Source organism: Lagopus muta, chromosome 6, assembly GCF_023343835.1.
Source record: "Lagopus muta isolate bLagMut1 chromosome 6, bLagMut1 primary, whole genome shotgun sequence".
NCBI classification, from domain to species: Eukaryota; Metazoa; Chordata; class Aves; order Galliformes; family Phasianidae; genus Lagopus; species Lagopus muta.
Window position 1 is genome coordinate 25,141,667 of NC_064438.1, and position 25,369 is coordinate 25,167,035.

The 25,369-nt window shown below is 40.5% G+C and overlaps 1 protein-coding gene across 1 annotated transcript; it reads right to left on the minus strand.

Annotated features, from left to right (window-relative positions):
* On the minus strand, positions 1-23,885 carry EHD4 (EH domain containing 4). Its single transcript, XM_048948922.1, has 6 exons — positions 23,486-23,885; positions 16,991-17,167; positions 14,319-14,416; positions 9,296-9,708; positions 6,949-7,113; positions 1-4,394 (listed from the first exon to the last, which is right to left on the minus strand). The coding sequence occupies exons 1-6, from the start codon at positions 23,722-23,724 to the stop codon at positions 3,858-3,860; spliced, it is 1,629 nt and encodes a 542-aa protein (XP_048804879.1). The 5' UTR covers positions 23,725-23,885; the 3' UTR covers positions 1-3,857.
* Positions 23,886-25,369: the final 1,484 nt, after the last annotated feature.

The following is a 25,369-nucleotide window of genomic DNA, read 5'->3' on the forward strand; positions in this document are numbered from 1 at the left end:
TCAGGTAGTTCAATATTAGTTTATTAAATCAGCATTCTTTATCATCACTTTCTAAAAATGATTACAAAGCATATTAAAATATATTACAATATCTGCAAGGAATTTATTGTATAATAAAAGTGCAATAACAATGAGCTTGGTTTACCTAATTAGACACAGTGAAATGCTCTGTACACAGGTCAAACTCCCTCAAAAATAAACGAGTGCCTTTGAAGGGAAAACACGGTATTTAACAAATGTATTAGAAAAGGTAAGCATGTGAAGTAGAAAAAGTTCATGTTCATTTTCTCCATGTTAAGTTATATTAAGTTATACTTACCTAATATACTTCAAATTCTTTGCTTGAATTCCACCAAACTGAGTGCATATTGTGAATGGAAGGAAGTGAGAAGAAAGAGGGTACATTTCAAGTATTGTAGATGAATGATGTTTCAAGTCAGGGAGCAGATAGATACTGCTGCTTTTATCCATACCATTCCTAACTAACAACTGGGACCTCACCCCTATCTGAAGATCTTTGCAAACTCATCATTTTCAAATTTTCACAGTTTTAAAAGTCTTTTGTTGTCCTGTAGTGTAGGCCCTGTAACCTTTGAACAGTTATCCCACATTTTCTCTTCCAGTCTACAACAAAAATCTAACTGACTTCTATGGGAATAGAATTATGGTTGGGAATTACAGCTGTAGCAGAACAGTCGGAGAAGAGTTAAAAAGCAGCACTCTCTACTTGCGCTTACAGGAGCAGGATACACCAATAAGCACTGATTTCACAGGATGAATTCGTGGCAGTTTTGAATGATCTCACAGAAAACGTAATCAAAATCCTAAGCATAAAATGACCCACAAAGCCAGGACCTTGTTCTTTCTTGAGAAGAGATTAATAACAACATCAACCAAACAACAAAGGTGATCTAATATTGATGCTCCCAGTAACTATCTAGAGCACAATTTCATGTGAAAGCAATCCTGTTCCCTTCCTCCCTTCTCATACTCCACACACTGGCTCACTAACTCAGCAGAGCACTATCCAGATTACATCCCCTGAGCAACAGCACAGATTGGTTTAGCTATGCAAGAAATTGCAGTTTAAAGTCCAAGTGAAATGTACTTGAATTTCTATCAACTAAGTCTTAACAGAGGTCATACACGCCAGTGCATGGTGCCACATATCTGCATATATATTTATGTGCACAGCTCTGCATGCTTTTACTCTTCCAGATCAACAGAGCAAATCCACCTCTTTTATTATATATGCTTCGTGCATTCCCCTTCCCCTTGCAAGAAAAGAGCCAACCATTTCAACTGTATCTAAGCAAAGTATTTTAACTTATCAAAATGACACATTTCAATTTGTCTCCTCTAGTCCAAATTAGCACATTCTCATGGAGTCTGAATAAAAGCCTGCATTGTCCATTTTACTACGAATAAAACTAGAAAAAATAAATAAATCACTGAGAAACTATTTTGCCCCTCTCCCTTCACTGCAGGAGGATATTTCTACTAGCATGGGATCAACACCACTCTAATGCATTGGAAGCTACATGTAGTGGGAATTCACAGGTCCACCCTGGAATCCCGTTCAGCAGAAGAGCAAGGCAAGACAGAGTTGGAAGATCAATAACTTTCTTCAGTTTTTCACACTCTACAGTGGTCACAATATGCAAGCTTTCTTTATTTTTCTTGGTAACCGTCCTTGCAATGCTGATCTATGTAGTCATTATTGCACAAATTTGTCACTGACTACAGACACTACACACATCACTACTGGTGCAGCCTGACTTTTAACACCCTTGCAATGTCTATATGATACCTTGTGTTCAATCAAAAATAAGTTAGAAAGAAAATGGGTTGGGTTACTCTACAGAAATACAGTAGGTTCACAGTTAAATTTCACAGCTATATGGAACAGAATGGAGATGCACAAAGGCTATCTTGGCTTCTAACATAGGTCTAACAGAAATAAAGATGGTATAGTTGAATGATAAGAGAACAAAACTAAGACATATGAAAGAAAGCAAGTCCACAAGAATGATCAACTATGCCAGAATATCTTTGACACAGGGCTGGATGCCTGGCAAGATGAAGGCGATTTTCCATCACTACTTAAAATAGCTTTATTTTTTTCACATGGTAGTGCAGTCACAAATTTCACGGTAGTTTCACATCATTATAGAAAAAATGCAGGAAGATAGGAGGTCTGGAAAGATTCAAAGTATGAAACCTGACTGACAATTTACAAATGTATGATTTAAAGAAAAAGCTGAGGCTCTTCTTAAATCACCTACAGATCAGACGGAAGTCTTAACTTGGACACAACACTCAAACTAATTTCCTCCCCAATACTGCTGCAAGGATGCTAAAACACTTTTTGGCTTGTTCCACCTCAGAAGGCACTATTGCTAACCCTTACTGAGACTCAAAGAAAAAGTGCTTGAAGTTACAGTACCTTAGATATGCAGGGCATTTCATACTACAGATGGTGGAGTACAAGTCAGTTCTTGCTCCCAGTCATAGACCTAACCTGACTGCTAAGTGTGACTTCAAAAAAGAACTGGCCCTCCCCAAAAGACTAAAGTTCACAGGGCCAGAAACTTAACTTCTTTTAAAGTAGTGATAAAAATCAGTATGTTCAACATTTTGATTGCGTTGTTAGAAAAATGAATGTTTACTAAGCATCTATTCCTTTTGTGGATTGTTTACAATAAAGGAATAATATTTGGAGAGGCCAGTCTACAACTTTATTTCAATTAATGTAAAGATCCCTGTTAATGGCTCCATCTCTCAAATCTGCCACCATATCAATCCAGTCTCTCTTTGGTGGTTGTCAGCTATGTGTTGGCAAAAGATAAAAACTTCCCTAAAAAATAAAAAAAGCATATAAAATAATATATACAGATATCTGTATCATTACCTGTAAATAGGAATTAAATACCCATGAAAATCTTCTGAGACAATTCAAGGTACTTTGAAGATGCTGACTTTGAATGATGCACCTTTTCTTTCTTAACAGAATCTGAGGCTTTATTTCAATGAAAACCAGTTTATGTTTTTTCAAACTTATGAAAGCATTCTGCTCTCACTTTGAAACATTCAGGAATTTGTCTGTAGTGCAGCTAAACTGAAACCTCAAAAGACACTCTGAAGGCAAAGAATAAAGGAGATTCTGTTCTTTCAACAATAATACTGAGTATATAGCGCTGTACAAATCTGAAGAAGCAGATATTCAGATAAGACACAGTGATGACAGATTGAAATATATTTTGTACTTTATAGCTCTAAGTACTGAAGTTTTAAAACCAGTCTGCTCATAAACAAGCCTGGTCATATTCTGAGCACTTCTTAAAAGACTCCTGCCACAACTCCTCTTTTACTGTACTCCCAATTCAAATAAGATATATCAAAAAAGATGCTAACATTCAACATCTGAAGTATGCTTTTAGCGTAGAAAATGTTTGTATGGGCAGGTGAATGTAACATTTAGAGCTTCCTTGCACTAACTAAAATAAATAGTTTGGGGAAACTTGTGGTTGCTTAAGTGTTTACATTTGGTGAAGGTCAGCTATTCAATAAATGGGATTTTTTTCACTGCTTTATGGTTGTAGAGGCAGCAAGATATGGAAGCAGCATCACCTTACCATCACACATTATGATAGATTTATACAAGGCACTTGTGGATAAGCATTTCTCAGTGATGGTCAGCAGGGACTAATACACAAACATTTCCCTGCTTCTGATTTCAGTAATGTGCATGAAATGTGTTATGAGGGTTTAAATATCTAAGCCTAATTTAAAACATTGGTAGTTTCAAAACCTTTGTTGAAATATATCCAAAATCCTCATCCTTCCCCTAGTATTTTTCACTCTGCTGTCTGCAATGGTTTCCTGTGAGACGGTGGCACCAGGTGGGGAGGTAGTGTGCCAGGCAGTTCATATCCATCCAGTTTAATCTTGATGAGATGTTTTGCTAATGCAAACTCCTCCTCATCCAACATTCCATCACCATCACAGTCTGCAAGCTTCCAGATCTTACCCAAAACGCTGTTGGGCAGTTTGGAAGTCACCATCTCTTTCTTTGCATTGATCCCAGATATTTTACCATTGATTGGTGATAGAGTATAGAAAATCTCATCATAAGCAGGTTTATCTTTAGCAACAACCCACTCATCTTCATCAGCTCCTTCCTTTGCACCTTCTCCATATCCCTGGCCAAAAGGTCCTGCCATGGTGCCGTCAAATGCCCCACCATGTACCATCTCTGTGGGCATATTGCTCTCTTCCTGGGTGATCAGGCTCATCAGGGAGGCAATCTTGTTGGCCAGCATGTTATCCACAGCTTCAATTAGCTTTGGTTTCAAAGAGTGAAATTTAGTGAAGTCACACATCTCCAATTGCTCCTGTCAATGATATAAAAAAGGTTTTGGTGACAGTAGTTACAAAAGCTTTCGATACAATGAAAATGTAGGGAATGGATTTCAAGTTAAAATAACTTGTAACTTTTTGAAGTAGTTTCCATAACGGAAACTGGAATTTGTCTTGAAAGAGAAGCAAAGCAAACACTGCATTTACAACCTGATTTTCAAAATGGCAGTGCTTAAGAACAGAGCATTTGACGATGTTACCTAACAACTTTTCATTTGATGATTTTCTTCTCTACTTGCATACTTCCAAGGGAGTATGCAGAAGGGCTGGCAGGGCTAAAGCCCTACTTGCATACTCCCTTGTAAGTACGTGTGTAGGGCCTTAGTCCTCCTAGCCCTACTGCAAGTGCTTAAGGTTAAAAATAAATCCAGGAGTTTGCAGGACTGCTCTGATTTTATAGATTAAACTTCTTTTTTGTGGGTAGGTCATGAAGCAATATCCTTTATCGATAAAGAAAAGTTAGGTTGAGTTGGGTTAAGAGCAGCAGTGTTTTTTAAAGAGCTGCCATAAGTCATGAAGTCATTTCGTTCCTCCTGCTGAGTTTCCATCTTCTACATAAACTCCTACTAACCCCAGTGAGATTTTTAACTAGGTGAGATGCCCTATTTCAACACAAGTCCAAGCAAGTCCTATGTCAGACTGTAGAAAAATTTAAAAATATATTTTTCATTTTTCTACATGCAGAAGACTATCCAGAAAGAGAGGTACATTGGAAACCTGGTCTAGTATAAAATGGGAAGTTGGTGGCCCTGCCTGTGGCAGGGGGTTTGGAGATTCATGATCCTTGAGGTCACTTCCCATCTGGGCCATTCTGTGATTCGGTGAAACATACCTATACACAAACACACACAGAAAAACCCACAACACTAAAAAAAAAAACTAACCAAACCAGAATGGCATTAAACTGCTTAAACAGATGATGTTAAAGCTACTCCTCTACACATCTGAACTGTAATAAACATAGAAACCTGAAGCACAGAGAAGTTACTTCACCTGTGCACAAAGAAGTTGGGATTTCTCAAAGGAAAAATTTCCAACCAACAATGATCAGGTTGAAATCAGATGAATTTTATGCACAATCATAAACAGAATTTTATGCATAATCAGGTGAATGTTTATGCACAGTCACCTGACTTGTGGCAACTGAGCAGTTTAGATTTATTATGTACAATACATTTTAGAAAGCAAAGGGTGGCAGTATCGTAGCCAATGAGGTTAATCCGAGGCGCGATTATTGCTATCTATTTTCTCACAGTTTTTTCCTCAGTACAGACATGGTCTTTCACGTATACATTTGCTGCCATCTGCTGCTGAAATTTAGTGATATACACTATTAATATGATAAAGTTGTGTGCAAATTGTTTCAGTACCCCAACTGAGAAGTAATATTTCTTATTTCCTATCATGAACAGAAGTGGCAAAGGGAAGAAGAGAAAAGCTCAACTTGTCCCTTGCAAAACTCCCTCTAAAACCTAACATTATGAAATCCTTTCTCAGCAATTTTCTCAGCCTAAGAAAATCTTGTGCTAAATCTACAAGTTACTGTCTCACACAATTGACTCCTAAGTTAAATCTTTTAATTCATAGAAGAAACTTGCGCATCCCTATAGACAGATTAAAATAATCAGCCATCACTCTATATGTTTAGTGTTTAAATATCCCACATAAATTGGGAATTATATATAAATGCCCATCTGAAAAACATTCTCCATCATAGCTGTGACTAACTCCTCATCTCAAGTTCATCAGCTTGGAAGATTAGTTATCTTCTAATTCAAACATCATATAAGATGCCAATGATCTGAGATCAAAGGACTGTGAACTAAAGTTTGGATAATAAATGGAAAAGCATTGATAACACAACAGCTGTCCTTCTGTAAAGGAAGTGGCCAAAAGTCTATACAGAGTTAAAAAAAAAAAAAGACTACATACTTAAAAATTAACAATACAAGTATAAAATAAGAACTTCTATCTTTCTTCTTCACATAATACAATCTCAAAAGGAGAGGAAAAAAAAAAAAAACCTTTTAAGGCACACTTTTCACGTAATACAATTCCTTTGTTACTAGCAAACAGTATCAGTGAGTGCAAGAACTGAAGAAGGTGAACATGAATAATGTGTGACTACAGGTATCTTCACCTATCCAAATATCTGTTAGCAATACAAAAGCAGTAGAATACCCATATTTAGGACACCCCAATTTTATCTGCAGCATCTTCAGAAATGTTTAGTATTTTCTGCCACAACAGACAAAATATTGGCTAAAAGGTCAGTTCTCATTCCTTAAAGCAGTTTCTACAGTCTTGTATCTACGAATGGACACGATAAGGAAATTATCAGTTATTTTCATTTTGTGCTGCTTCCATGTCATTCTAATATGAGTAACTGATTGCCATTTCTGTTACTCCTTTGCTTTTTGCCTGAAGGCTCCAAACTATCGTGCTGAGACACTCTGTCCTATCTTCTTTAATTTGGCAATCTTGTTGGAAAATTAATATGATTTCAGTAAGTGCAAACTATCATTTTACCTGCATTTTCCTGACTTCAGGGAAGTCCCCTGCTGAGATATGATATTCTCTTTGCAGTTGGCTATAGATCTCAGGTAACCTGCTGATCAGCTCCTTCTTCTTGTTCTCTTTTCCAAACATAGAGGGCATTTCTTTTTTCAGATAGCTGATGATATAAGCATGTACCTAAGAAGAAGCAAAGTTGAAATCAATACTACTGCTTATCTAAGCTTAACAACATTATTGTTCTTCACCCAGGTCACAAAAGTAAGCACAAAGAATATACTCCCTAAAATACCTCAAGGGCAAAATTATCAACAGTTGTTTGTGGAACCTCACAATTAGAGAAAGAGCTGTCAAATAGATTTTGCTGCTGTAAGCATTCCTTTTAAGGGAAAAATGAAATCAACTGCTTTTAAAAAAAGATGCACACTTGAGGAAAAGAAAATTGAGTGCAGTTTAAGAAGGAGTATTGCACAGCACTTTACAGAGATATCATTCTGACGCTACATTCATGGATTGTACAGATAGCATCAGCTGGATGGTCCATCCATGTCATCAGTGGAGAGCTGTAACACTATTTACTTGTCTTGCCAATTATTGTGAGAAGCAATTGGTAATGGTTTGAGTAACCCCAGTACGTTAAGTGGCTTGCCTATCTAATTGAAGTAACACTGTATTCCTGCTTATTTACTCAGAGAAAAGTGAGCACATACAGTCTATATATGTAGCCACAAAAGGATGACAGAGCAGTCAGTATGCTATAGTAATAGCATGACTTGGTTGCTGTGCAAAGTGTCAGGAAGAAAAGTAAAATGATTCTATCATATAAGTAAAGACATTGATTTAGGATAACAAGTCCTAAACCACTTGGATACTTGCAGAATTCTTTGAGTTTCTGATCTGCTGGGATCAAGATAAACCAACATCCATCCCACATACTGATCCTCCATCCACTCTTCCCCAAGTGATACATTTCTTCCACTTGCTGCCCTCCCATCACCTTTCACCAACAGAACAATCTGTGTGGCCAGGCAGTGAGCAATATGGTCCAGGACAATACTGGGGGAAGATAGGCTACTACAAAAAGCATCAGTAGAAAAACATGAGGATGCCTATATGGCAGTGAGTATAATTAACGCCTACCAAACCACAGCAGAATGTGTTTTACAGTATTCTGTATAACCCTTGCACATAACTTATGCAGGGAAAAGGATGGTTCCATTCTTTTACTACATTCATTTAGAATCCTACTAGAATCTGGAAAAAAAATATATATATTTGCTTATAAAATAAAATAGCGTAACCAGTTTTTCTTTGCATGTCTTAAATTCAAACTTAAAATCATATCTGACTTAACAAAACAACAGCTATGCAAAAATAGATTGTGTAGATGATGTGCATCCAACACCACTTCCTATCTAAAAGGAATACATTTATTTTAATTGCAGATATACTGAAGTTCCTACAGAATAGGAAAAAAAAGCAGCATAAAGAAGTAATGGCTTTTACATAAAACAATGGCATTTTTTAATAGAGGAGACGTGAATATTTTCTAGAATGACAATCGATTAAGCAGGGATATTTCCACGACAGTTTATAAATAATATTAGGCAGTATTATGGATCTTATGTTTAAAATACTTTTCTGAACTTTTTTTTTTTTTTTTTAATAAATATTATGTCTACAGTTGACAAGCAGTAACAGTTTTGCTGGTGTGTGCCAACAGGCATGTATGTTTCTTAAAGATAAGAAGAATTCTCATCAGAATGGGAAAGTGAGTCACAGGACTTAAAAAAAAAAAAAAAAAAAAAAAAAAAAAAAGTTGTCTAATACCCAAATTTGACAGGAAGTTAACAGTTTGCACTTGTTTTGGGTTACTGAACGTGTTTAAGAAGGGCTTAAGAACAGAGTTGTATGGAAATAGAGCCCAAAATACCATGCAATGCTGCAAAGATGTTTGAATCAATAATTAAATAATTTAAATAATCAAAGTTCAGAGCACAAGGCAGAAAGATGACACCGGAAGAATTACACTGCTGCTATCCTAAAAATATATAGCTTATTCACCTTCTTGAGCTGATGTGCGTGCCCCATAGGCACTGTGTTTTGAATTCACCTTTATTATTTTTATTTTATGTTCATAGAAATGCCTATAAATGATCTGATTGTAACGATCAGCTTTAAAGTTAGGGAGGCTTCCCAATACATGTCTTTATTTCCTCCTATTTACTTCCGCATCTTCTTTCTTGAAAAACAGACCATTCAATCAATTTACTGATTCTTTACTGGGTAGAGAAAGACTGGGAAGAATGAGAAAGAGCATACTGAAAAAAAAATCCTCAGTTAATTTAGCTAACATCTTTACCTTTGCAAGTCTTGCTCTCTTAATGAGATCGTTGAGCTTCCGCACGGCAGCCTTCTGAGGGAGACTCTGGATATCCTGGAAAAGATCCTGTGCCTCTGCTTCAAACAGCCTTCGATTCTCTGTGTTTCGGAGAGGTTGGGCCCAGAAGGAGCCAATGTAGACCCGCAGCACCTCTGGAGTGTTGATCACCTTTCCTAGGGACCACATGAGTGCTCCGTAGACCCTCATCAGCTGCTGTGTGTCCACCTGGTCAGCCTTATTAAGCACAACCCTAATCTTGTCATCCTGGCCCCGGAATGCTTTTATGGCCTCTGAAAACTCATCAGATATATCCAGCTTATGGGCATCAAAAAGGAGAATGATGCGGTCGACCCTCTCAGCAAACCACTGGAGGACTTGGCAGAAGTCATAGCCTGAGGAGAGAATACACTATTACAGTTTTCCTGCTCAGAGAAGAGAGTCTCAGAGAATGTAGGGTAGGGGTGTAGAATAAGGAGATGATAGCATCTCCCTGGAGAAAAAGAGGAGGTGGACCAACTAGGAAAGAATTGACAGTGAGGTCAAAACAACTGTATCCTACATTTCTTTAGACAGATTTCACTGTTACCACCTTTTGTTAATACTGCTGCCCTTCTGATTTTCCTCAACCTTTCCATCCATTGCCCACACTACAATCTTTCATGCTGCTGTTAATTACCAGCATACACTCACGTTTGCCTCCTTCCAGAGGTTCTGATTTCATCATGGAGTGAGCTGAGCAGCTTCGTGGGGCTCTTATCACAGGATCTCCTCTCACTGTTAATGCCAGCCACCCTGGAGGCACCGTCTATCTGTACTAACAAGTACAAATGCAGCACTTCAGCCTAAGTCAACAATCAAAAATTTTTGGACTTAAAAACCATTTCCAAGCTCCTATCGCTTTACATTGCAACACTTGCTGTTATTTCTGCCACAGCAAACTCTGAAATCCAACTTACAAGTGATGTGCTGATGGCTTTGAGGATGTGACAGGTTACAGAACACAAATCAGTAGTGACCTTTCTGACCAACTGAAACTGATGTTCTGAAGGAAAGACAGCTTGTAGCGCCTGTCTGAATGCTTTTATAAATGCAGATGAAAGCTTAATGCAGACATCAAAAAGCATTTCAGGAACTCTTTAATTTGGAAGTGACAAATTCTATCTGCTCTCACCACAAATGATATGGCACTGGGCTGGGTATGCATGCGACTCATCTTGTTTGAGTAAGGAACAGCAAACTCTGACCAGGAACTGATATTCCAGCCCAGCACTTCCCCTCAGAAAGAAGTGTAGATGCTTCTCAGCCTTTTGCTGCTCTATTGTTGCTACTTCTTCAAAAGTTTGTCCCAAAGACTACTGTCAACTACTATATCCAGACTGAGGGTGTCTCAGAAGTTACATCTACTTGCAAGTGCATATTGCAAAGCCACAAGTCACCCTCATATCCAGCTAAGGGATGGAAGGGAGCAGCACTGCAGAACACTTCAGCTCATCCTGAGCATCAGGTGGGATGGAGCCAGTGCCTCCAGCAGAGGCACCAGGATAAGGTGACCATAACATGTTCAGCAAGGACACAGAGAACAAAACAGAATTACGTGGATGAGATGAAAAAGTTGGGAGATATATGGTGCAAGCTGACCAGCTCTGCAAACACTGATGAGAGCAATGAACATGTAACTCTTGTGTATTACTGGCCCAGGGCAAAGTACCAGCCCTTCGCACAACAGTCACGAGGCCCATAGCTATGCAATCATGCAGTACAAGTGGGGTCAATTTGCTGTGCCAGTCAGCAACAAAGATTAAGACAAATGATAGACTTCTCCTTTGGAGACCAAAGTAAATGATTTCTGGATTGCCCTAACACCATCTCCCAGAGTTTCTCCAATTCAGGAAACAATCAGGGAGAATCTAATGGGTGGCACCCAACCTCTGCCAACAGGGACAGGCAGGGCATCCAGTTCTTCCAGCCCTGGGGCTGGTGTTACTGCAGCAGCAGCAGCACACAGGTAACTCATGGATGAATGCTGCAGTGAAGAGCCTCCATGTTTGGAGAAAATATCCACTTACTTCATGAAGCTGGGGTAGGCAGAGTGTTGGAGCAATTGCCATAAAAATAAGCCTGCAAACACACAAATTCTGGACCTGGATAGGAACAGCTCTTGCCAGAAAAAAGTCTACTGCTCTTTTCTTGTTATGAGACAGGCATGCACATAAACTTGCCTAGTATTTCAAACGCAGCTTAGTCCCACACAAAAAATGCAATTTCTTTTTTTTTTCTTTTGTTAACTCTGTCCTGGAGTGAGTTTCCAGTTATGCCAATGAAAACCTGCATTCCTGTTGGCAGCAAGATCCCAAGGATTACAGTGCATCACTGCAGGGAAAGCCTGACACAGTTCTTTGGATCACCTTTCCTAATATCCAACTACATTTTCAGAAATAACACAGAACTGAGAAAATTATGAGTATCTAATAATTCTGTTTCTAAAACATGCAAGGTAAGCAATGTCCTGCATTTTGTGATGAGCTCTTTCCCCATGCTTCTTTAAACTTTTGCCTTAGGTTTTGGTACCAGTTAGCTTCCCAGATAGAAAAATGTACGTTTCCTTTTCTGGCACCATGCATTCAACGGCATTTGCAGTAAAATCATCAAGGCATGGTCCCTGAACACTACAAGAGCAAAAGCCATCACATTTTCTGAGTAATTACTTTAATCCTGCTGAGGACAACCATTGTAGCAGCCATGAATCAAATTCTCCTCCCTTTCTCAAAGCAGTTCCTCCCCACACCCTGGCAGCCGTTGCTTCATCTTTCTCCTTTCCTTACACTCATTGTTCCTTCCAAATATTGCAGACTGTACCCACGTTTGTGTCTGAAATCAGCTTTTGTCCCCAGTGATGCTGCAGAACCTCCTCGCGCACTCACGGGGCAGCAGCAGCACAGGGACAGCCATTGTCTGATGGGACAATGCCAGCACACATCTGCACTTTCTCATCGAGTCACTTACACAGACAGTGAACTGACAGGCAGGAAGCTTCGGGCAAATATTCCTTCTGATGATGGGAACAGGAAAGGTGCATCAGAAAAAAAACACAGCTTTGAATACTGTCCCCACTGCACATTTTTATCCTTCAGAATGCAATCAGCTTTTCAAAAAGCAATTCATCCTTGGCCACTTTGTCATCTTTCCAGGACTATAAATATAACAAGCTGGAAAGCAATGCACCACCCGTACTTCTGCAGTCCCTTCACTTTTTTCCTGTATTTTGAAATTAAAAGTTGATATGCGCTTGTTGATGAAAAGAGTGAAGTTGAGGTCCTGTAACCTGAGAATGGTTTTTACTCTTCCATCAAACATGCTAAAACATAGCCAGAAAAAAAAAAGCTAAACTTCCTGGGTGTTCCTTCCTTGGAGACACTCAAGGTGAGGCTGGAGGGGCTCTGAACACACTGATCTAGCTGTAGGTGTCCTTGTTCATTGCAGGGGAGGATGGCTAGATGGCCTTTAAAAGTCTCTTCCAACTGAAACGATTCTATAATTACTCCTCTAGAAACCTAACTGAAAAACTCAGATGTGAATAAGTACCAATCATGTACAGGATAGAAAGCAACTAATAATGATACTTCTGAGGTGTTATTTCATGTCACATTCCATTGTCGGATTACGAAGAGTCTCATTTTATATATATATATCCTTTAGAAAATAGCATCAAGTTTCATTAGCAAAACAACCTTAAAAAGAAATAAAAAGATGATGAAGACTAAAAAAAGAAACAAGCAAGCAAAAATTAAAACCCTGTAAAATTTCAAAATACAAAAGTCTGAAGCTGTCAGAAAAGAAATTCTGCTAAAGAATCTCCAGGTATGTTTAGAGCTTTCCTGGCAAGCAAATAAAAGAGTACCCATGGTTAAGTCTTGTAACCAAATTCCTTCAGAAAGGAAATGGCAGTTCCAACAGCAAAGAGTACAAGCTGTCGCCTTACTTCAGTTAGGAACAGAATTTTGTCTGATACAGGCATATTTAAGGACAACAGAAAATACCCTGTAGAATCTGCTTTTATTCGTATTTCTTGATTTAAGAAGGAAATCTAACCAACTCAAACTTCAAATAAACTAGGCTTATTTAGCATATGTTGAAGTCATTCTAGAAGCAGTTCAGACAGGCCATGCAGTGCAGCATCACAGGATAAGTCAAATTTGCACTCCACAAAACCACTAGTACCAGATCTGCATAAGCAATTTGGAAGTCATATAAAGGAAACATATCTGACTACAAAATATTTCAAACACAGGCAAGCACAACGTTGCCTAAACAAAACAGCATGCAATAAGTGCATATGTAATAGCTCCATAAAGCAAGGTGCAGATACACCAGGAATGCTGACTGCCAAACCTCATTTATGATACAACCATGCTGGCTAAAGTTAAACAGCATCCAGCAGAATCACATTTTTTATTGAAGAATTATCCCAAGTTATGTATTTGAGACAATCCCTAACACATTAAAAAACATCTTGATTAAATATAACTAGCCAAATTAAAACCCTGTCAGTAGATAAGAAGGGCTTAAACTTATGACCAAGCACTGCCTATGTGAAAATCTACTGCATCAAAGGGCAGGCCAATTAGGCCATTAAGGTACATACCATATTGTTCAGAAATTGACCCTCGAATAAACCACAACCTTATTCCACACGCCCATCAAGTCTGGTGCTTCCTTGGCAATCCCTGACAGCATTAAATTTTGTCACTCACTCACTCACTTTTTCAATGACTGATAATAATGATGCTTCCATTTTCTGAATATTTCACGTTCACTTCCATACTGTTACTGAAGTGGCAGCAGATACTTTAATACTGCCAAGCATTACTTCCTCTTAAATTAAGAAATGAAGAAGGAGGAATATAAAGAAAATTGGATTCCAAAGCAGCAAAGCAGAATCGAATATTCAAAGACCATCTTCGGTAGCAAGTGTGCTCAGTTATTTTCAGCTCCTGCAACTCACCTCTGCTTATGCGCTGTTTCTCTCCAGAGAGGATACCTGGGCTGTCAATGATGCTGATACTCTTCAACACCTGGTTAGGCAACTGAGAACACAGGAATCTGGCAGGAAGGTGGAGAGAAATAAATATTACCAAAGAGCTCTAGCTTATATATAAATTGTGCCTAGAGAACTCTCCTTTATGTATTAGCTTTTAGGAAGACTTAAATGATATTAAACAAAAATGAAAGGCAAAAGGGAAAAGCAGAAAAGGGGGAAAAAGTTTTTGAAGTCCTTAGTGAACCCTTTTACTCCTATATTTGTCACCACACTTTCAAAACTAAACTGAACAAAACAAAGAGATGAAAACATGGGCCATCCATGTAACATTCAGAAAACCAAAAATCATCACACTGTATAAAACAAACATTTTGCTAGGATCCAGATGGGCATATATAAGAAATGACGGTTCATGTTCTTTGACTTTTGCTCAAATTCAGATAGTCAAAAGAGAAAGGAAGTAGATGGAAAGCCACGCAGATAATATGGTTAAATTACTTCCAAGTCAGCCCTCATTTGCTCTGGCAGTGGTTGAATGGCGACTGCTTCTACCTTACCAACCTTCTGGGATGGCTTTTGCAGAGGAATGTAAATAAATAGTATTTATCTTAAAAAGAGAAATACTATTAAAATAATACTATTTAAAATATATCATATAAAATATAATATATAATTATATATATATATATATATATAAAATAATACTATTTAAAGAGAAAAAGCTTCCATACTATCAGAACTGAAAGTTTAAATTACAGACAATGTGCTTAGAGTAATAATCTCCTATGTATGTGACAGGACACAAATTCAGTGGTGGTATTATGAAAAATAAGAACTCACACAGCCTCTGAGAGTTACATCTCCCTCAGGTTCAGAACACCTCACATGTAAGACTCAAATTATTCTGATGCTTCTGGAATAACTCATGATTAAAAAAAACCAAGAAACTTTACCTCCCTTCATCATGAACTGCTTTTAAGAGATTTGCATAAGAGTTTAATCTTCTTATGGGGCAGTGGTTGAAGACTATACTGACAGGTGCACAGTGTAATCCAGCCTCTGCAAAGCTTGCACTCTACCACAGAAGACAAACTGGACAGTCAAATAAAAAGCTGCCATGAGAAAGCAAAGAAAGAACAGTGGGGCTTACTGAAGATACTATAATGAAGTGTAGGGCATTTTCAACTAAGTAGGAAAGAAATGAGATGCCAGTTTTGAATAACCAGCAATACGATCAGAGCAGCAGACTGAGGGCGGTGCTGGGGAAAGAGGCAACTACATCTCAGCTGCAAAACAAAGACAAAGGAGCTAATGTGAATGCTGAGGAAGATAAGGTTGCTTACAGCATTGCAGTATAACAATATCACAGTCACCGAAAGTACTTGAATAATTTAGCTAGATACTTTGAATGTACATCCCTTTATCCAGTAAATAACCTATGCTTGCATATGATTCAGAGCCTGACACCATGAGCTAAACTGATGGTTTACAAAAAAAACCAAAACAAACAAAAAAACCCCAACAAAAACAAAACCCTTTCATTCAAACAAGATGTAGCATTATTAAACATTCAGTGTAAATACTTATTTATGGTGAAAAACACCATTCACAGTATGGTTATATCAGCTGTTTTCATAGATAACCTAGTGCACAATGATGAGGAAGGACAGAACTTAGCTAGTCATCTCACAGAAAAGGGACCCCAAAGACAATATTTAAAATTGAAGCTGATTGCAGCTTCCCACAGCTGATATTATCTCTCAGAAAACTGATAGCCAAGCTGACCATGAGCAGCCATAAACTTTCTTCCATGAATATGCACAGCAAAAGATAAAACTGTACATGATAAACTTTTAACACATATGCCAGTGTTTATCAGCCAAACAGGAAAGATTATTGTTAAGAGAGAACCAATTTAGATTAATTAGCTCACAAAAGTAGACCTCCATGTCAAACCACATCAAACACAGGAAGAAAACATGGTGATTACTCACACACTACGGACAAAGTTATTAATAACTTCCAAATGGAAATATTTAGATGGTGAGTTAAGCTACCTATTGCAACATTCACAGCCCCCGAACAACTTTTGTAAATGCACAGCAAGCATCTAGAAGATATTGCTATTATTCTGGTCTACTGCAGAGCCTGAAAACCAGCTTCATCTGTTCCAGCCATCAAAACAAATCACTTTCTCACAGGTCTTTTTACAGATATCCCTACAATTCACAACTTTAAAGAGTTTCTGAAAAATCTCCAGTGTATGAGATCAGTTTAAAGGAATAAGACAGTATCAAAGGAAGTAGATATTTCTGTATTTTGGATGGTAGTTTTTAAATAATAGCATTTGTCTATCATCTATTATAAGTACTATAACTATAGTATTAAATAACAGTACTTATCTATTAGTTTTATCGAGCAGAGGAATTTGTGTCCAAACTAATCCTGAGTTCCAGCAGGCACAGTGTCTTAAAACCAAGTCAGCTCTAAGCTAGTGCTCCTATTTGAACATTTATTTCATACTGCTCAAAACGAATACAGCAAAAAAGACTTGGCAAGCAATATTGATGCTTGAAAGTAGAATTAAGTAGAAATTGAGACTTAAAATCAAAAGATAGCAAACAATCAGATCTCACCTGTTTAGGAAAGCATTTCCAAACCGGCTGAGCTTACGAAATGGCTTCTTAGGATCAACAACCAGGGCATTTCCTGGAACGCTTCCTTCTGATTCTCCATACATCACAGCAATGAAAGAATCCGTGGTAGGTTCTGGACCAATCCGCATGCCTGGGAAGTCTTGTTCCAGCAGGTATCTATTGATGGAGAATATATAAAGTAACAGAATGAATGACTGAGCAGTAAGACTAAAGTCAATAACTACAATGCCTTTGAAAATTCCTAAGGATACACACAACAGAATCATAAATTTAGTAAACACAACAGAACCACAAAATTGCATTTTTATCTTCATTTCAATGTTTGTATTAGCTAGGAAAAGTTAAAAAGATCAAATTCCAGTTTCTTTTATGAGTAGATGGATATTTCTATCAGAGATCACAGTACTGTAGCTTACACTAAAAGATATCACTTTCTTTTGCCCATGTTTTCAACCCTTACAAGAGTTTCTAGTACTGAAAGGGAGTGGTTTGAAACACAGCACATGAGCAGCATCAGCTTGCTGACAGATCTAACCATTCAATGAACTCTGTCGCAACACAGGATTTTTACTAACTTCAACTCACCTTTACACAGGTAGAGACAACACAGTTAGGAAACATATACCTACTTTTATTTGGAAGTGAAGAAAGGGCTTTTATTCTGGCCTGTATATTAGAAAACTGTTGTTAAATAAGTTAGACACGTATAACTTCAGGACTAAAGGTAACAACCATACTAGAGGCATGAGATCACGCTGGATGAAATGCTGGATAGAAACCATCTTGCGTCCCTTGTGAGCAATCTGCTCACAGACACAGATTGCATGTAGACAGTGGGTCAAGTCTGATACAGCAAGTCGAGACTTGACAAGAAGCTCCCGGAGCAGCAGTGAAAAACATCATACTGAATCAATTGCACACAAAAGAAGTCCCAGATCCTACAGAATCACAAGGAACCACATCTTGAAGGGGACAGACTCTTTAGCAGGTCTTTCGTGATAGGACAAGGGAAATGGTTTCAAAATAAAAGAGGGGAGATTCAGATGAGATATAAGAAAGAAGTCTTTTACAAGGGTGTTGAGGCACTGGAACAGGTTGCCCAAAGAGGAGGTGGATGCCTCATCCCTGGAAACACTCAACAGAAGTTGGACCAGGCTCTGGGCAACACAATCTAGGTGTAGGTGTCTCTGTTGATTGCTAGGGATTTGGTCTAGATGGCCTTTAAGAATCCTTGAAAACTTTAATGATTTGATGATTCTATTACATCTGTGTAGGGGATCCATATGCAGGCTAGGACACCTCCATGTTAATAGGATCACTGCTCTCAACCAGAAAAGCTCATGAAACTGGCAGGTATTGATGATGAACCTTCAGTGGTGGTCTTCTTTTACATGACTAAAAAATAATCTCATACGTTGCTCATGAGGCTGCCAGCACGTGCAACACTTGCAAACTTTGCAAAGAGTTTTTTTGCAAAGAGAATTTTCAACATGCATTTTTTTCAGCTCAGTACTTAAAAAAATAGTGTAAATTCAAATTAGCTGTGTATTTGAGACATAGAACAAATATGAACAAAGTGCTATGGAGCTGCAATACTTCCATGCTGACTTCAAAGATGCTGCTTTAGAAGCCAGACTCTTGAAGTGGTGACAATGCAGGAAGGCAGGAGCTCCTTCTAAATACGGGTCCCACCCAGCAGCCAGTGCTATGCCTGGCACAGCTCTTTAGCAGACAGCAAGCACTTTGCAGGGCAGGTATTTTCCATTAAGGCGCTGGCTCACAGACGCACATCCAGAATCAGGACAGCCTAAAATAAACCCCCAAGATCTTGAGTGCTGGCAGTACAAACTATATCACACTTCCTCTCATTATGAAAATACCGCTTTCACTCAGCCACACAAAAGGGAAGAGCAGCGTTCTATAAGCTAAAAAGCTGCAAATGTCTTTGTATCGCGTGTGATTTTAGCACAGGAAACTACCTGGATTTTTAGTATCCGTGACCACATGCCCTCTTCAGGAATTTTCACCAGAGGGAGTTCAAAAAGATTCACAGGAAGAATGCTTAAAAATAGCGAGCGCTCCAAAGACAGTCTGGATCAAACAGCAGACATCCTGTTGACTCGAGGAACTTGCTCTTCTCCTTTTGTTTTCACCTGGGCTATAACCTTTCTGCTGCACTAATAACCATTTGTCTACATCCCTTGGCCAGATCTATAGCCAAACTCCGGGAAACCAGTTCACAAGGTTCCAGAGATAGCAATGATTACTCACAGTGGCGGATGCTGATAATCATCTAAAGTCTGCACGCTTCAGTTCAGCCACGCTAACAAAAAAACACAGGCCAGTTGAACAGATGAGCAGTGGGCAAGGATGCAGTGCAATGTATAGAAAGACCAACTGAGCCTCTTTTCATAGGGCTGCTCTCCTCCATTCTACATGATACCACAAATCCCCCACAGTTGTTTTTTGTTTAGTTTTGTTTTGTTTTTAAGAACATAAAACCAGCAGGAAATGTTTGCTGCAGTACAAGAATTCATACAATCATGGAATCATACAATGAGTTGGAAGGGACATTAAAGATCATCTCGTCCCCTGCTGTGGACAGGGCTGCCACCCACCAGATGAGGCTGCCCAGGGCCCCAACCAACCTGCACTTGCATGCCTCCTGGGATGGGGCACCTACAGCTCCCTAAGCAGCCTGTGTCAGTACCTCATTGCCCTCTGAATGAAAAATTTCCCCAAAATCTAATCTAAATCTCCCCTGCTTTAGTTAAGAAGCATTCTCCTTTGTGCTTTCATTCTGTTTGAATAACAAAGAAATAAAGGCCTCTCCCTGTCAACTCCAACAAAAAAATGATGCTGCCCATTCTTGCCATACACTGAACTGCACATCAGATACTACTGCTAGGATAGGGAGCTTTCTCAGAATTCAGCTCTGGCTGAAGTAAATAGAAGAAAGTTTACCACCTTCATCTCTGCATAAATATCTTTGAGCACAGTAAGATCATCAGCTGGCAAGCTGAGGAATTCACTTCTGGTTTTCCTCATCACAGTCACAGTAAGTGCATGGAAGAATGCAAGAGAAAGAAAGCAATAAAAAAAAAAAAAGCAAGAAAGTAGGTGAGAAAGAAAAACCCAACACTCAGTCTCTCACACTTCTCAAAGAGAAGATGTTAATAAGTTAAATGTATCACACTGGAAGCTCAATGCATGGTGGGAAGGAAAGTAAAAGCTCAGTGACTACAGACTTGCATAGACGACCCCTGTCTCTGGTACACAACCATTCTCTTCTCCTGTCCCTCCTTTTGCCACTCTGAAGCAGCCATGGGAAGTTGAGAGCATTCCAGAAGCTGCATAGGTACAGTGCCAAGTAGCTTACAGAGATAAGCACTTGGCACTCAGACATCCTCCCACCCTATTAAAAAAACAATCAGACAAGCATTACCACTTGGGCCTGGGTATTGCTGTTTGAGTTGTCAGCACTGTCAGATACCTGACTAAAATGGTGTTATAATAATACATCTTACTCAGTGAAACCAGGAGTCTTCTACCTCCTGGTTTCACTACATTGTTCCTAGTGCAAAGTGTATCAGCAGCATCAAGGATAAAAACAAGAGGGGCTGATCGTGATTGTTTTTCCATCTCCTGGGATATATGGTCATTGCACATTGCACAGTGTTTTCCATGAAGATTTGGTGGAAGGAACTGGGTGGATGTGTCTGAGCCATGAAAATGTACAGTTCTCACGATAATTTCCAAATCAGATTACACTGTGCTGGGTAAATGCAATGACTAAAACTGAAATGAATAATCACCAGCAGAACAGATTTGTGGATTCACATATGAACGTGACAGCAAACACGGAAATAGACCAAGCGTGTCCTTCTGATAATAAAATGAAGAAAGGTGAAGCAAAAAGTTGCTTTAGTTAAGATTTAAAGTAACGCTTGCTTGCCAAAAGGCTACTGGCAACAATAAAAGGAAAAATGAGATGAGGTCTTAACTTCCTTCTGAAGAAAATTAACCCTGAATTATAACAATCTTGAGAGGTTATGGCATTTTTCCTGTGAAAAATCACCCTCTGAACTGGACTTTGAATATCAATCGCTGTAACATAATCTCTATACTATCGTTATAAACTGCTGCTGTTGAAAATTGTTTCTCTATCCTGCTGCAGCCAGTTGCTATCTACAGGTGTTATCTACTCCATGGCAAACCCTGATGTAATGAATGCTTATCTGCCCCCGGGAATGTGCTGGTGTTGAGGTCGGCCTGCAGAGAACTAAGAACTGCTTTGTCACTGACAGGGTCTCAGTGGTCAATTCCTGAGATCTCCAGCATCCCGTGAAGAACGAAACCACACTGTGATTTACCTGAATAGGGATGGGATGAAAGGGGTAGGTGGGGAAAAAGAAGGGCACAACACAGTAAAAGAAATTGCTTCTTCCATTCAGTCAGAGATTTTAATAAGAAGTATGAGAAAACAGATTTGAAACCTTTATGTCAGTCAAGTTCAGTTGACATTTACCAGAAGGTTCAACTATGTCCAGACCTCCTACCCCAGCAGAGATGACTACAGTCTCACTGCGGTGGGAAATTAGGGTAAAACGTTTGGAAATGAAGTTTCCTTCTTCATCCAGACAGTATGTTAATACCAGTTAGCCCCATTGCTCCGTATTTTATGGTTAAAGTGGTAACATGTTACTTACAAAGCAATGGCACCAAAAGCACTTGTGAACAACCTTGAGGACCATCATACTGATTTAATCCCAGTACTTAACATGGGCACCTGTAAAGGACAGAAATTCTGAATGCCCATAAAGGAAGAATGCGAACTCTCATCCAAGGCAAAGTGCTACAGGAAAGGAAAAAAAATCCTATGAAATGACCCAGCAATTCAGCTGGCAGGTGGCACATGTTCAGGTGCACAGTATTCTGGCCTGTTCTATCTCCAGGTTGTCCATGCCCTCATCACACATGTAGGAACAATTGGGGTGTTCTATGATTTATCACAGAATCACTGAATTGGAAGGAACCTTTAAAGACCATCTAGCCAATATCCTCTGCAAAGAACAGCGACACATACAGCTAGATCAGGTGCTCAGAGCCCAGTCCAGCCTGACCTTGAGCGTCTCCAGGGATGGAGCATCCACCAACTCTCTGGGCAATCTGTTCTGGAAACACCCAGACCACCAACACAGCTATCATGTGAGCACAAGCAACAGTGAAAATGAATCAGGGTGTCTAAAGAAATGCTAGGAAAACCTAAGTCACCCAGCCCACAAACACAGACTTCCTTTCAGCTAGCATTGGGGATCCTGAAACTGAGTTTCCCTTCTTTTAGTGACAGCCCCACTTCTATTTTTAATGCAAACCTGCTCTGTGTGTCCACAGGAGTTCAGTACCCATCAGAGAGCCACACTCAGCCCAGAGCTCCCATGCAGCTGCCAAGCAGGAAGGGAACACAAATGCCTCTGCAAACATCTGAAATAGCACAGGTGAGCAAAGGCAAACTCTGCTCTGCAGAGCAGGAGGGAGGGAGCCATACATTGCAAAGAGAAACAGTGTTACAGGCAGTAACCTTTAGAACTGAAAGGGACATATTTGTATCCTTTACAGAAGGTTAAATCTTCGCGCGTAGACCTCTCAGCATCTTCTGCAGAGTTCTAAACGATCTTTATATAGAGTCACAGCATTGTTCGAGTTGGAAGGGACCCTAAAAGGCCATTTAGTTCAACTCCCCTGCAATGAACAGGGGCACCCACACCAGATCAGAGTGCTCAGAGCCCCATCCAGCCTGACCTCAAGCGTCTTCAAGGATGGGGCATCCACAACATCTCTGGGCAACCTGTTCCAGTGCCTCAACACCCTTATTGTAAAAAACTTCCTCCTTACATTCTAGCTGAATCTCTCCTCCTTTATTTTGAAACCATTTCCCCTTGTCCTATCACAACAGATCCCGCTAAAGAGCCTGTATCCTCCTTTCTCACAGCCCATCTTTAGATACCAAAATGAAACATGAGACAAACACACCAAGATAAACGCAGGCACTCTGCAGCTTCCTAAAATCCCCGCAAACTTCACAACGAGAACGGAAAAGATACGAAAACACTACAAAAGTACCAACTACATCTTGAAGTTAGGAGAAAGAAAAGGTGGAGATAAGGTTACATGGTCGTTGATGACTGATGCCTTTTAACGCAAACCAGTTCTGAGAAAAGTTAACAGGAAGTACCCAACGAGGTTACTGCCAGCACGACGTGAAATCGAGAGAACCTCCTTAACCAGGAAGTTGGGAGAAGAACCACAGAACACCGAGCACGCCCGGCAGCAGCCCCATCCCCAGCACGGGGCATCTTACGCCGCCCAGCTCCTCGCCAGCACCTGCTTGGGCGGCGAAGCCCGCAGGAGGCGAGCGGGGCTCGGCCGGGGCGGTTCCCACTTGCGGGGCACGGGCCAGGGTCTGCCACCTACCGGATGAAAGTGGTCTTGCCGGTGCTGTACTGCCCCACCAGCAACACCATGGGCTTGTTCTCGAAGTCAGCCTCCTCCAGGGCGGGCGAGTGGAACTCATGGAAGCGGTAGTGCTCCTCCAGCGGTAGCAGCTTGCGGAGGTAGAGATCCCGCAGCCCTCCGGTCACCGTCTGCACCACGTCGCTGCCGCCGACTCCTCGCTCCCGCCCGCCGCCCTGCTTCCCCAACCAGCTGAACATCCCGCCGCCTCTTGCCACTCCGCTCCGCACCGCACCGCTCTGCCCGCAGCGCCGCTCCGCTCGTCCCTCCCCCGGCACGGCCCTGCCCGACGGGGAGGCGGCGCCAGGGCCGGGAGCGCCTGGGCGGGAGGAGGTGGCTGTAGTCTACAACATGGCCCTAACCGAGCCGCCCCAGCAAACCCGCCCCCAGCAAATTAAAGGTTTTCTCGGCTGCGGAGCTGATGCTGAGGGCCCTCGCAATGAAACCCGGCGGCTCTTCTAGCAGCTCAGCCGTCTGGATGCCTTTCGTGTTTCCCTGCTGACGGCTCTCTGTGTCACCGAGCGCCGCCGCTCCGCTGCCGCATTAGGTGCTGTCCTAAATGCGGAGGAAATTCCCCCGATGGCATTCTTGTTTTGCCGTCCAGTTCAACCGTAGGTTTCGGTAGCACGTTCAGCCGTCCGGGAGGATCATTTTTTCCACTCATTTTGGAATAGATTTTAACAGAATACATAAATATGCCAAGACATGGAGGATATCCGTAAAATGAATACTTTCTTTTCTCTCTCCACTTAAAAATAAATAAATAAATAAAAGCTCATTTTCCCAGTTAAAAGAAAAAAAAAATGGGGATTTTCCTCTGAATCTGTGTTTAAACAGAACGTTGGAAGTGCTTCCTTTGTGTTACCATCTGACATCATTGTTTGTTCTGCAATATCCCTATAATCCAAATCCCTTTTGGCAGGCCCAGCACCTTACTGAGCCTACTGACCCACAGTTTTAGCTATTTACCTTCTTTCCTTCTCACTTCCATGGGGGCTGTTACCCTCTCTCTGTGCTCCCTCTCCTTCCCAAGCACATCATCAGGTTCAGTTGTGCCCTTTCCCTGCCACCCTCCTTGTGCTGTTCTCTAAAATAACAGCTTCCAGCTGTACCAGCGCTCTTCAGCCTCGCTTCCTTGCTTCACATTTTATTTAGGGCTGCACACATGTTTTGCAACCCTTTTGTTGCAATTTCCATGCTGAGTCTAAACATTTTATGCTGCTTCACGAAGGGCCCCGTTGCCTGGCTTCCTCATTCCGTGAAATGCTCTTACAAATTCTGAATGCTCTGATTATTTATCATCTGCAAAAATGTCTGAATGTGGGGCCAGAGCTCTTTCCTTCTCGTCCTTGATAGCAGCCAGCACTCAGGCAACAGAGCATCAAAGAGGGCAAGGGAGTTGTGGTTCTTCCTCAGGCTGTCTGCTGCCTCTGGAATTGGTGGCTCAGTGCAGATTTTGCAGTGCACACTGTTCCCTGCATTTCATTCCAGTTGTCCCTTCCTTAGGGTGCAGATGCCTTATCTCTTTGCCCCTTCTGTGGAAGCTGTTCCACCTCTTTAGCCATCCTTGTCATTCTCCCTTGTGTTCTTGCTGAATATAGAGAACTCAGAGTTGTGAGTTATTATTTCAGTCCCACTCTGTGCTTTGTGAAGTGGGGTAAAGTGCCCATTGTTCTCCATGACCCCTTCGTGGCGGCTGGAAGGCAGCAGGAAGGGCAAGGCAGTGCTTGCTCTCAAACACCTAGCTCTGCTTGTCTTCAGACTTCCTGCCTGCATGCTTCCTGCTGTCAGCAGGACAGTTTGCCCTTCAGACAATAAAGCTCCGACCATATGTGGGTAACTGGG